Source organism: Maniola hyperantus, chromosome 4 (genome assembly GCF_902806685.2).
Source record: "Maniola hyperantus chromosome 4, iAphHyp1.2, whole genome shotgun sequence".
Taxonomy (NCBI): Eukaryota; Metazoa; Arthropoda; class Insecta; order Lepidoptera; family Nymphalidae; genus Maniola; species Maniola hyperantus.
The window spans coordinates 11,071,178-11,085,394 of NC_048539.1; the positions used below are offsets into that span (position 1 = coordinate 11,071,178).

Sequence of the window (14,217 nt, forward strand, 5' to 3'; positions counted from 1 at the left end):
TACCCATATGGGTATGGGTATACCTATATAGGTAAACTCAACAAGATCCTATCATGATATGTTTAGGAATTACAAGATGTATCTACTAGGTACTTCTCAACTAAAACTTATCAGATGATTAAAGTGAACCCAGGCTAAGTCAGTTAGTTGTAGTTATCTATACTGTACTGTAGTTAGCAAGTACCTACTTATGCAGGTAATAGGTAGTCTTTCAAGCAGGTAGGTATCTACTGAGTTGAAAATAAAGAAGTAACTGGGTACTACTCAAGTACTTAGTTCAATACTAGGGGTATGTAAGTATAAGACATAACTAAATGTAAAATCTGTTAATTTAGCCTATAAATAAACCTTTAGGTGAACTCATTAAGATTTTAGAACTTAAACTTTATTATAAGTACCTACTCTACCACCACACTTATTCTGCTTTATTTTTGATATGTTTAGCAATAAGTCGTAGGTAGTAGGAATTAATCTCATTGATAATGATAACAAGGCATCAAGTTTTACCTTGGCATACCTAATTAGCAAAGATTTTGTTAACACTAATATTTAGGTAGCTACCTATGCAAGTTTTTGTCTCTGGGTATGTTCCTTTATGCATCTAACCTAGTTGGGCACAGAGATTTTTCACAAGGACACATACTAGTGAAGGATATACTTATAGGCTACTTTTATTAGGTAGGTAGGTAAGCTAAGTACCTACAGAAAAGTATCCTAGTCCCACAGGATTTTCGAACAACTGCCACTTGCTAGTTAAGAAATAAGGAGACTTAAGGATCTTAGGTTTGCCTTGCTGAAGCCGCCAGGATGTCTGTGGAGGTGTCTGATACTCTTAGACAACAAAGTAGATAACCAACCTAATTATTTTTGCGAATTAACGACGAGCCAGAGAAACCACGTATATTTCCATTTTATAAAGTTTAAATTAAATTAAAACACTTAAAAGACACTTTTTTTATCTTAAATATAACAATTCTAAACTCAAATAAAAATATTTCTTTCAAAACACGTCCATTTTGCCATTTAAGCAGACTCTTTAAATTTAGTGGGCACCTCGCGAGGTCCACTCTAATTTTAGAAAATTTTAGGTTGACGTTTCTTAATTTAGGCATTTAGTTCGTGCAACAGAATAACTTTTGCTCTTTAAAATCTAAATTGAATAGTTTAGTGCTGTCAAATTCAATTTTAGGTTAGACCTGTCATTTAAGTGGGTTTTCAGAATAACACACCTTTCTAAGTCTAATATTAGACATTTTAAAATTAGAAAACCGCCTAGAGAATCGGCCCCATTGATTTTTATTTATATAGACTAATAGACTAACTAGCGTTGATTCCTAATACTTACTTAAAACCTCTCAAATGGGTAATTTCCTCATGAATGATCCATAAATCATCTCAGGATCAAATTAACCGGACAATGCGGTGTAATTGGGTCAATTAGAATTCAGAGTATCGTGATGACGATCGTTCAATAAGCTGTGATATTGATAGGATAAACAGTCGGCATAAAGGAAAACATTTCATAAAAATCAACCCATATTATAAATGCAAAAGTGTGTTCAAAACTCTCTGTTTTCCAGGATAAAAAGTATCCTGGCAGAGTGTCATCAATCTCCAGGTCTTAAAATATATTGCAAAAAATCACGTCGATCCGTTGCTCCGATGCGACGTGATTGAAGGACAACCCAGCAAACTAATAATCCAACAAACAACCACACTTTCGCATTAATAATATGGATAGTGATAATAATATGTACCTAGACCGTACGTTATACCTACGAATTATAAACGCTACACGCGAGCGTTAAAATTATTAGAAAAACTTTCGCCTCTCGTCCACAATACCTAAAAACTAAAAACGATTTTTGATAGTCAATATTTGGTTTAAGAAGATTATAAAACAATGGGTGAAAATTCTCTGAATTTTTGAATAAAAGATAAAAATCCCTGACCTCTTTTCATCTTTCACTAAAACCGGAAAGATAGATATTGAAATCTCTTTTATTAGAGTGTGAACGAATACAATTGGTGTTCAAAGATGGTTTCAGGATATCCAAGTTGAAATATCATATGTAAAATTTTGGGGCAAGATCGGAATTTCATTTCAGATCCCTCCCCACATTTAATCACGTTTTATCGCGAACAGATTTTTCGCGAGAAGGAAGTTATTATTTTCGCCGCCTTTGGGAATTACCTTAGGGGACTATATTTTGTGACAGTAGGTGTTTATATGGGTGATATCGACATCTGAACATTCAGTGGGGACGTTAGTGCCCCATAACTCCTTAATACACTTCTTACCTACGATGATATTACGTTTTAATTTAACTTGGATTTTAAACGCTATGTTATATTCATCAAAAATAAAGTAAGTAAATTAGTATGATAATATTCATAAGTAGTTAAGCAATGCAAAAAAAACCGCCTTATTAGAAACGAGATGATGCCCGCGACTTCGTCCGCGTGGATTTAGATTTTTTTAATCTGTGGGACTCTTTGATTTTCCGGGATAAAAAGAAGTCTATATTCCTCTTCGAGATGCAAGCTATCTCACAACACTTTCGCAGTTATAATATTATTAATAACTAGCTTATTCTCGCAACTTCGTCGGCGTGGACTACACAAATTCCAAACCCCTATTTCACCCCTTTATGGGTTGAATTTTCAAAAATCCTTTTTTAGCGGATGCCAATGTTCAAGAAAAAGACGATTATTGTAAAGAAGACTGTCGAATGCACGATGGTAAAGACAAGATCTAAAACTTACCTACTGTTTATCTATTCTCTATAGTCTAAGCTGTTTATGAAGAAGTTTAGAAACAAAAGTTGAACATCGTTAAAACCACAGACCAAAACAGTAAGTTAGCTCTGATTTTTTTGAAGAATAGCTCTCCATGAGGCCTCTAAATTGTGCAGCTTAGCGTGTAGATTTTGCTTTGTCGCTTTACTAAACGAAACGCCAAGAAGGCGAAAAGATAAATACCTACCTACGTACACCTACACCCTACGCGACATAAATACCTACTCTTTGAATTTAATATGTGAGTTTTAGTGAAATAATGGGGCCGATTCTCTAGTACACAATCTCTAAACTAAACTAAATTAACAGGGCTAAATCTAGTGCTTTCCTTTTCCGCAAGCAACATTATGAAAGGGATAGCAATAGATTTAGACGTGATATTTTAGTTTAGTTAAGAGATTGTGTACAAAGGAATTAGCCACACTGGCGCTAATTCTGTTATACTCTAACCTAAACCTAAACTAAATTTTAGATTCTTTAATTTTAGGATTTCTATTTCTAAACTGCATTCGCTTTTTTGCTTCAACTAAATTTAAACATCCTAAATGGCCGTCTAAAATGACGTTTGAATTGAATAGTAAGTGTTGCTATTTAAGATAACAAGAACTGCACTAAATTTGTGTTTGATTTTCCCCTTTAATCTTAAAACTATTTTTTGCGAAAAATATCGAACGATGTTACTTGAAATACAAAAATAATAACTTTACTTGATTTATTTAGGTCGAATCACAATAAAAGTGTCGAAAATTGAAGTTTTGTTCATTTTATCGTGTGAAGTAGGCTTAAGTCTTTGATCAAAAGTGCTAGAACCCAGAGCCGTAAAACTAGTTAAAAAAACAGATCTATTATTTTTGTTGCAAATATAATTTCTAACCTAATTTCTTTGTGTTTTGTGGTTAAAGAATCTTAGTTTTTGTTACAAAACTTTGTGAAAATAGTGGTTATGTGCATAAAATAGATAAAAGCAAAGAATTTTGCTTGGAATCTTACCTACCTACCTTACCTTGAAATCACCGAGGTACCTAATTGTCAAACTCTTGCTAGGAAATCAATGCAAACAGATGAATAGCAATCATCCTAAATAACTGACTGCCACAGAGTACATTGAATATACAGGTAAAGGAATATACAGCGAGGAAGTTCTGAAACTTGGCGGTATACTTACAAATCTGGCGTGCAAGGACGTGGAACGAGGTATCCATGAATTCTGCTATGAATTCAACAAACTAAGGCGGTAATGTGATTTAAGGCATGAAAGTACCTACAAGATCAAGATTGAATGTATATACCTACGTGTATAATAATAATAATAACAGGTAACAGCTGGTATCATCATAATGATCAACTCATTGCCAGCTCACCTCTCAAAATGTAGTTTGGCCATAGTCCACCACTCTGTCCAAGTGCAGATTGACAGACTTCACACACCTTTGAGAACACTATGGAGAACTCTCAGGCATGTAGGTTTCCTCACAATGTTTTCCTTCACGGTTAAAGAAAGTGATACTTAATTTCTTATTAAACAGCTAGTACATATTATAATATAGCAAAAAATGGAAGTGTAGCATACCTATATAAAAATAATAATTACAGGCAACAGTTAGTATCATCACACGATCAACTCATTGCCGGCTGACTACTGAGCAGGGGACTCCTCTCAAAACGGGAAGAGTTTGGCCATTGTCCACCACTCTGGCCGAGTGCACATTGACAGATTTCACACACCTTTGAGAACACTATGGAGAACTCTCAGGCATTTAGGTTTCCTCACAATGGTTTGGTTCACCGTTAAAGAAAGTGATGCTTAATTGCATAGTAAACAGCTAGTATGCATAGCAAAAAATTGAAGTGTAGGATACATTACACCTTTCAACACATCATCATAACAAACTTTCAACGTTGATAATTTTTATTTCAGCCCATTTCATGAAACCAAGTATATGGAGTCTGCGAGTTAAAAAGATGTTCCGTCACTCATCTACCAAAAATGAACAGTTGTTTCCTAAACTTAATTTTTATTTAAATGTTATTGAAATAAATATTAATTATGTACAGTACAGAATGAAACATATGTATATATTTTATTATTTTATTTAATAAAAGTAATTGTTAATTAAGTATCTGATTGAAGTTTTCTTGCTTTTGTTAGGAAATTCTTGCCTTCATCATACTGAGCAGCTGTAGTATGACTTAGTTGTACTAGTACTACCTGAAAAATGAAATTTATAATCTATAGGTATAAATAGTTCAAAATTAGTTTTCAGTCCCTATTTATATCAATTTCAATGCAGTCTTCACCATAACAATTATAAAATCATTTTTTGAGGTTTGCATATTCTTTGGCTAAAATCTATAGAGTACTTATACTTTGAATTAGCTCAGACTAGACATAGTTAAAACATAATACTTTAAGCACAGATATGTATAGAGAGCATACTTTGACTTTGCTCTGACGTAAGTTTCAGTTAAAACGAGACAGATTTATGCCAATGATATAACTCTGTCTCTTTTATCAGTATCTTAAGTCTATGCAAAGTCAGAGATCTATAGATTTCAAACTAAATAAAGGTTGAGTCTATAGATTTCTGTATTAATTTGTAAAATTATAGGAATGTGTAGAAAACTTTAGTCCGTTTTCAATAAAATAGATCTAGAAAAGATAAAAGAAATCAAATTATTTTTTGACGTTATTTCTCTTCTAACTATGGGTTCCATACCTCAAAAGGAACCATTATAGGATCACTTTAGGTACTAGAAGTACCCTATATACTTCTTGTGACCTAAAGGCAGGTAGCTAGGTCAGTACATCATCATCATCATCATCATCATTATCAATCCATCGCCGGGTCACTACTACTGAGCACGGGTCACCTCTCCGAATAAGGTGTTTTGGCCATAATCTACTACACTGACCAAGTGCGGATTGGCAGACTTCACACATTTTTGAGGATGTTATGGAGAAGTCCTAGCTTTTCTCTCTCTCTTCTGTACATATTATGTAAATGTAAAAATATAAACTGACTGACTGACATCAGCATATAAGCTGCTGACTCCCGAGTCTAGTAATTTATTAAGCTGCTGAGTTTAAAAACTTGAGAATTTGCATGTAAGGAACGTTTACTTTAAGTACCTATATAGACCACTACGACATAATTTTCAGATACTTACATAGGTACTTATTCCACCCGAACAAAGCTGGGGCAGGTACAACTCAGGCAGGTCAGCTAGTTAACCTGAAATGTGATACCCATATGGGTATGGGTATACCTATATAGGTATACCCATATGGGTATGGGTATACCTATATAGGTAAACTCAACAAGATCCTATCATGATATGTTTAGGAATTACAAGATGTATCTACTAGGTACTTCTCAACTAAAACTTATCAGATGATTAAAGTGAACCCAGGCTATGTCAGTTAGTTGTAGTTATCTATACTGTACTGTAGCTAGTATAAGTACCTACTTATGCATGTAATAGGTAGTCTTTCAAGCAGGTATCTACTGAGTTGAAAATAAAGAAGTAACTGGGTACTACTCAAGTACTTAGTTCAATACTAGGGGTATGTAAGTATAAGACATAACTAAATGTAAAATCTGTTAATTTAGCCTATAAATAAACCTTTAGGTGAACTCATTAAGATTTTAGAACTTAAACTTTATTATAAGTACCTACTCTACCACCACACTTATTCTGCTTTATTTTTGATATGTTTAGCAATAAGTAGTAGGTAGTAGGAATTAATCTCATTGATAATGATAACAAGGCATCAAGTTTTACCTTGGCATACCTAATTGGCAAAGATTTATGTTCACACTAATATTTAGGTAGCTACCTATGCAAGTTTTTGTCTCTGGGTATGTTCCTTTATGCATCTAACCTAGTTGGGCACAGAGATTTTTCACAAGGACACATACTAGTGAAGGATATACTTATAGGCTACTTTTATTAGGTAGGTAGGTAAGCTAAGTACCTACAGAAAAGTATCCTAGTCCCACAGGATTTTCGAACAGCTGCCACTTGCTAGTTAAGAAATAAGGAGACTTAAGGATCTTAGGTTTGCCTTGCTGAAGCCGCCAGGATGTCTGTGGAGGTGTCTGATACTCTTAGACAACAAAGTAGATAACCAACCTAATTATTTTTTGTGAATTAACGACGAGCCAGAGAAACCACGTATATTTCCATTTTATAAAGTTTAAATTAAATTAAAACACTTAAAAGATACTTTTTTATCTTAAATATAACAATTCTAAACTCAAATAAAAATATTTCTTTCAAAACACGTCCATTTTGCCATTTAAGCAGACTCTTTAAATTTAGTGGGCACCTCGCGAGGTCCACTCTAATTTTAGAAAATTTTAGGTTGACGTTTCTTAATTTAGGCATTTAGTTCGTGCAACAGAATAACTTTTGCTCTTTAAAATCTAAATTGAATAGTTTAGTGCTGTCAAATTCAATTTTAGGTTAGACCTGTCATTTAAGTGGGTTTTCAGAATAACACACCTTTCTAAGTCTAATATTAGACATTTTAAAATTAGAAAACCGCCTAGAGAATCGGCCCCACTGTCATTTATATCGATCTATTTACTACCTATAATAAATTATAAATTATTTATTATCTTCATTGCATAAGATACTTAAATAATGTAGCAGTATTTTTTGTGTAATATAAGCTGTGATAGCCTAGTGGTTAGGACGTCCGCCTTCTAATCGGAGGTCGCGGGGGTTAAATCCCGGGCACGCACCTCACAAAACCTTTCTTTCTAAGAGGAGACCCGTGCTCTGTAGTGAGCCGGCGATGGGTTGATCATGATGATGATGATTTTTTGTGTTAAAGTAGGTAATGAAATAACCATCGGAAAAGGTTTTTTGGTTAGCAAAGACTTATATCTACTTACCCACCTAGTTACTCTGTATAATCAAACTCCGATCCATACCTATGTAACTTCGTCGATGTAAGCAGAAAAACTTTGCCTACCGTAAAACTCGCGTTGAAAATGTTGTTTGTATTTGTTGTTCAAGTTCGAAATGTTATGTAAATAATTCAGACCGTTATGAATACATTGGATGAAGTTTGGGCGACCTAAGCAAATATTACAAGTACCTACCTACTTAACAACCTACAGAATTGAAAAACGTGATACACGGAGAAAAGTGTTGTGTAGATATAGATACAGTTGATTCAGGGCTGTTTTTTCAATCATCATCATCATCAAACGATAGACGTCCACGACGACACGCCACAGTCTTGTGCCGCCTGAATCCAGCGACTCCCTGCCAATATTTCAATCGCCAAATAATACATAATAATTAACGGAGGAATAAATATACGTTTTTGATGTGATTTAGCGAATCTGTCAAAATTTATTCGTCAGATAAATTTTATTCGGCAATTAAAATTCAGCAATATTAATTATTTACTTTGCTATTAATGACAATGTTATCAGAGTCCATAATAATATAATAATGCCATAAAAAGAATCTTACCAATAACCAAAGTTGGAACTTTCTGCGAAGGGTTAATTGCACGGTACTCATCAGTTAATTGTATGCGCTGCTTGACTATATCTATGGGTTTTTCTTCGAAGGGGATTCCTTTGAGAGCCAGTGCCGCACGCACACGCCACGTACAAGAAGACAGCCAGAATCCATAAAGTATTGCCCGAGTTTCACCCTTCGAAAGATATCCAGTAGGTACTTAGATAAGGTTTCGTAGTTTTAGCACACGAGTAGATATTATAGACCAGAGGGGAAGATATAGTTTTAAGTACGTATTAATTATCACCACTATAATTATTATCATCATACAAATTAACAATTTTGACAACCAGTAAGCGTAAGATTTAGATATTCTGAATAAATAATTATAATTTTGAGTTTAGATATAATTTTGTTTCTATATTTTCGGTTAGTTTTCTTCATTGATTTGACGTCTAATATAAACAATTAAATTAATTGAAGATGAGAGTACCTATATGAACTCCATATAGATTAACGATTCATCTAAAGGAAATAATTTTTTAGTGAAAACAGATTACTAAATCAGCATAATACAAAAATATTGAGTGTTAGGGACAATACGCAGCGAAACTTTCAGCTTTTATAAAATAAGGAAGGTCTGGCACGCGCTGGCTCTATTATAGGTATTATTAAAACAATATTTTTAAAAGAAACTCCTAACAACAATTTTCTGACAAATTACAAAGTTAGGTTAGATTTGTTACGAGTTGTTTGTGAACAGATAACTAATTGTCAATTAATATAGGTACTAAGTAGGTACATATAAATTAAGTATTGATATTTGATAAATAATTAAAAACTTACTGCTAAAGCTGCCATTATACATATAGAAGGAAGAATAACTTCTTGGGATAAAATCTAATTAAGTAGGTATGTTTAAGTTCTAGTATGAATGAAACTATTGAGATCTTGTCTATCGCTTGTCTGCTTAACGGCTTGACACTTGTCTTCACAGCTGATTACGCTGATAGTTAGTAGTTACTATAGAGTATAATATAAACTAAAAAAGGTACCTAGTTACCGACCACTCACAGACTATTTTGACGTGAGAAAGTGGCATTTTATGTAGGACATGGCATAATGTATGTTATTGTACGCGATCTAGTATGATGATTTCAATATATTTACATAGATGGCGTTGACCTACTATGAGATTTGAATCATCTTTAGTGTTGCCATACCAAAGCGTAATGGGACATACCTGGCGGCCGACGTACTTCTGCAGAAGTTAAAAAAAATTAAAAGCATTTTGATATATTTGGCGTTTATTTACATTTATTACGTTATACAATATTTTTATTGAGGATACAATACAAGTACAATATAGGAATACGAATAAGGTTTATTTTACTTTTCTATGGAATTTTGTTTTACTTAGTTCGTGTATAGTTAGTATTGTAGGAAACAAGTGTACCTACATAATTTATACAAGCAAATAATTAAAATATTCAGGTAATGAATATTTTTTAATTATAAAATTTATATTTGCTTACGAAACAACTCCTTATTCATACCGCAATTTCTACAACTTATAATGTATAATAGGTAGGTACATAGGTAGGTAACTACTTTGTTTTAATAGTAGATTATTCAACATGGGGGTAATGTAATGTCTTACGTCACGGGCGCCGGGATAAATCCGAAGCGTAGTGAGGGTGTTGCATCTAGAATCCTGAGTGAAGCCCGGGGTTTAGACTAAGACAGTATTACCCCCAGGTTCAATAACTACTCTACTTTTCACACCTCGCGAGACAATAAAATCAAAATATTCGTTTGCTTAAATAAGTTAAATAGGTGCCTACCTATCTGTCTTTAGAAGTTTTTGGGAGCAAATCGTTTATTACACTGAGCATTAATAGTTTCCGGAGTTAAATTACTGCTTCCATCATTGTCGCCCTTCGATATTTTTATTTCAAGTTAAATAAATACATAATTAATTTCAATCACACCACAAAATAATAATATAACGTTTCGCAGATTCTATATGCTTTGGAGGGAATTTTCAATATTCATGTCTTTACTCTATTGTTCGTGTTTCTGGCGAGCAAAGAGTATAGAGATCTATAACCACGTTCTACTAGCAAGTGAAAGGGACACCATCATACGTCGAACCAAGATAGCAATAGATAGCAATAGTTGATGAACTAAAATATTTGCTCCGGGTGCGGGATGTTCTGAATTCAAATTACATTAAACCCCTTAAGGCGTTATGGATTTCAGTACAACATTACAAGGCTAAGTCATAGGAATTTTATGACGTACTTTACCTTTAGATAACAGGTCTGTAATAAGGCATTGTCGAGCGAGTGATGTGAAAAACAATTTTAAGTTTCGCTTTATTTATCAAAATCTCTGTCCAGTGGCCCTACCGCGGTTGTTTGACAGCTACAATGTCACGATCGCAATCATCTCTGATTGGTTAATGCTCACTCACTATTCAGAACAATTGAGATTGTAATAATGATTGATGCAGGTTTTAGACAATCGCCCCGCTGGTTATCATAAAATTATTTCTGTTTGACATGAAACTTATTTAATGTTTATAATCCGAAAAACATATTGTTTGACAAAGATATGCATTGTATAACAAACAAGTTTCTTAATGTATTTACAGTGTTTTTATGTATTTATTATTATATTTTGTGTTCCATTGCGACCTAATACTAGTAATGTAGGTGATTAGTATATTTATATAATATATTGCTCCTATATTTGTATTAATTTTAATAATATCGAGGTTAGTTAATCGATGCGTAAATATAACTTTTTGTAACTTAATTAGTTGTAAAAAATACTTTAAAATATTGGTTACATTATTGTACTATTCAGCTTCTTACGATGCCTACTTAATGCTGCAAAAATTTATTACTTAATTTATAAAAACTAAAATACTTCCTAAGAGATTTCAAATTCAATGGTTTCAGATACCGGAAATCAGGAACTAGTTTCGGCTACATATTCTTTTCCTTTTATTTCAATTTATTTCTTTTCAACACAATACGACAAATCAATTGAATTGGTATGATAAATCAATTTATAAATTTTGATCAAAATTGCTAATTTACTAGTAAAGTACCTAATATACTATAAGAATAAAATAAGTATAAATATTAATTATAAGTTTTGGACTTAGTATAAGCTTTTAATAAACTTAACGCTACTTTCGTGGTTTAGCTTCACATAGTGATTATTATATTGTATTGTAGATTTAGGAATCAAGGCTCTTTTATAAATCTCTTTAAACGATTTGTTCATTTTATAGGTATTTTGTATGGACAAAAATTAACGTAAAATTTACATACACCACTACTTTTTAATTATATACCTGCCATATAAAATTTAAGGGCGACAGGACAGGTTTCTGGTTTTGAACGTACCTACTGCCTTCTCTCTACCGTCTACGAACTCTACGAACAACAATTGAATAACTAAAATGAGAATATGCCCACGCCGCCGCGCCGCACAATAGGTATGTACTAATAAATATACTATGCTGGATTTCTTCTCGGTGATACTACGTTAACAATATTTTGACCAATTATTGCTATTTTGTATGGATATTTTAAGAAATTCGACATTTAAACTGAGGTGTTAGGTATCGAAGATTTTTTAAATGATAAGTAATTAAAAATTAGTGATGTACCTACCTGGGTAGGTTATATGTCCTATATATATGTATAATCCTATGTAGGATTATTTTTCCAAATGTTCATATATTAAAAGTTAAAAGTAATGATTATGAGTTGTGTGGTTATTGTCATTAAACAAAATAAAGATTGAATTTTTATTTTAGTTTCAAATACGTATAACTAAGTATCAGCCCCAACGTAAAGGCGATCCTGGTGGTCTCATCATTGTGCCTCTAGTCTCCGCTGTTAGGGCTCCACCACCGTCTTCTGGGGATTCGTACAGGCTGTATAGATGTCTTCGATGATGGAGCTCGTGACCTCTGTGCGAGAGGCCTTGTAGACGGCTCCATAAGGAAAACATTCGCTTATTTACAGTCTTCTTGTCATTTGTAGAATTTTCTGAAAAGAACATTCATTTGATATTTCCGCAATTTAAAGTCTACTTAGGGCCAGTTGCATGACAGGCAGCTAGAGTTACGTTGCGGTTATCGTTAAACTTTGACTACTAATAAAAAGCAAAGTAGCATTGTACGTATTTATACCAACCTCCACGACTGCGGTTAAGGGTAAAACTTTGGTCCCAAGTTAACAAAGCCTGACTTGTGCAACACATTTTGGTTTTATGTAGGTGGCATGCAACTGGACCATTGTTAAGCTTATTTCAATATATATATATATATATATATATATATATATATATATATATATATATATATATATATATTCAATAGATATAAATTATATTATAGTCCAAGTCCTGTCAATATTGGCGTTATTGTACCTACGCATATTGACCGGACTATAGTATAATTTAAGTCCCGTAGCACGGTAATATTATCACCCGTAGTGTGAAATAAGCTTAATAAATAGGTATAACTTATATTGTGGCTAATTCCGTTGTACACAATCTCTAAACTAAATGAAATGAAATGAAATGAAATGAAAATCTTTTTGAAATGAAATGAAAATCTTTTTTATTCGTATAAACTTTTACAAGTGCTTACGAATAGTCGGATGCATCTACCACTGGTTCGAAATGCCTTTCCTGCCAAGAAGAACCAGCAAGAAACTCGGCGGTTGCTCTTTTCAAATATTTGATATAGGTACAAAATTATGCCATGTATAAAATAGTATTTGCAGTCTTGTGCGTTGCTGGAACGAGCTGCAGGTCAAAACCACGCTCTTTTATCATTTAGATAATCTTCAATTGTGTAATATGCTTTTTTCAGGAGCATATTTTTAATAGATTTTTTAAACTTGTGCAAAGGTAAGTCCAAAATAGTTTCCGGGATTTTATTATAAAAGGTAATACCAATACCCACAAATGACTTTTGGACTTTCCTGAGGCGGAAGGCAGGAGCTGCAAGTTTGTCTCTGTTTCTAGTTAGCCTATTGTGTAGATCACCAATTTTCTTGTAACTAAGAATATTTTGTCTTACAAAAATTATGTTATTATAAATATATTGAGAGGCTACAGTAAGGATATCTATTTCCTTAAATTTCTCTCGAAGGGAATCGCGTGGTCTTAAGTTATAAATTGCGCGTATTGCCCTTTTTTGTAATACAAAAATTCTCCCAATATCTGCCGCTTTACCCCATATTAAGATTCCATAAGACATAATACTATGGAAGTAAGCAAAATATACTATCTTTGCGGTTTCCACGTCAGTTAACTGCCGAAACTAAAATGATACGTCTAAATCTATAGCTATCCCTTTCATAATGTTGTTTGCAGAAAAGGATAGACTAAATTTAGACCTGTTAATTTAGTTTAGGTTTAGAAATTGTGTACAAGAGAATTGGCCCCATTGTTTTCTTAACTAAAGATAAAACTCTTAACTAAAATATATTTAGGTAGAAGTACTACTGCACATACAAATTATTCAATAATGTCCTTTGGACGAACTTCATGTAGCGAAGCTATTACTCTTCATCCACTAACGGTTAGATGTGACATGTAATAAATAATGTGTACCTAATGCGTTTCCGTATAAGTATCTGCTTCACGAATATTATGCCCAACTGCGTGTGGCGTATTTAATCTCACTTAAATTGGAGTATGTACGTAATGAATGTATTCCTTCCCTTTCACAATGTTCTACGCCAAAAATGACTTAAGAACTTTTTAAACGTGTCATGTGTACAATAAAATTAGCCACAGGCGTCAATTTTGATGTCTTTATCTAAACTAAACTTAGAGTATCTGCATCTTTTTCTTTTTAATATTGCTAAAAAAGGACAAAAATAGAATTTTATATTAAAGACT

The 14,217-nt window shown here is 33.1% G+C and overlaps 1 protein-coding gene across 1 annotated transcript in view; it reads right to left on the reverse strand.

The window, feature by feature from the left end:
- The window catches only part of LOC117997144 (uncharacterized), a 68,398-nt gene that overhangs the window by 11,692 nt on the left and 42,489 nt on the right, over positions 1-14,217 (reverse strand). The window contains exons 3-7 of the mRNA XM_034985318.2: positions 12,144-12,350; positions 11,704-11,729; positions 9,524-9,541; positions 9,127-9,180; positions 8,290-8,476 (exon numbers count right to left, since the gene is read on the reverse strand). Coding sequence (XP_034841209.2) covers positions 8,290-8,476; positions 9,127-9,180; positions 9,524-9,541; positions 11,704-11,729; positions 12,144-12,350 — 492 coding nt within the window. The remainder of the gene's footprint in view (positions 1-8,289; positions 8,477-9,126; positions 9,181-9,523; positions 9,542-11,703; positions 11,730-12,143; positions 12,351-14,217) is intronic.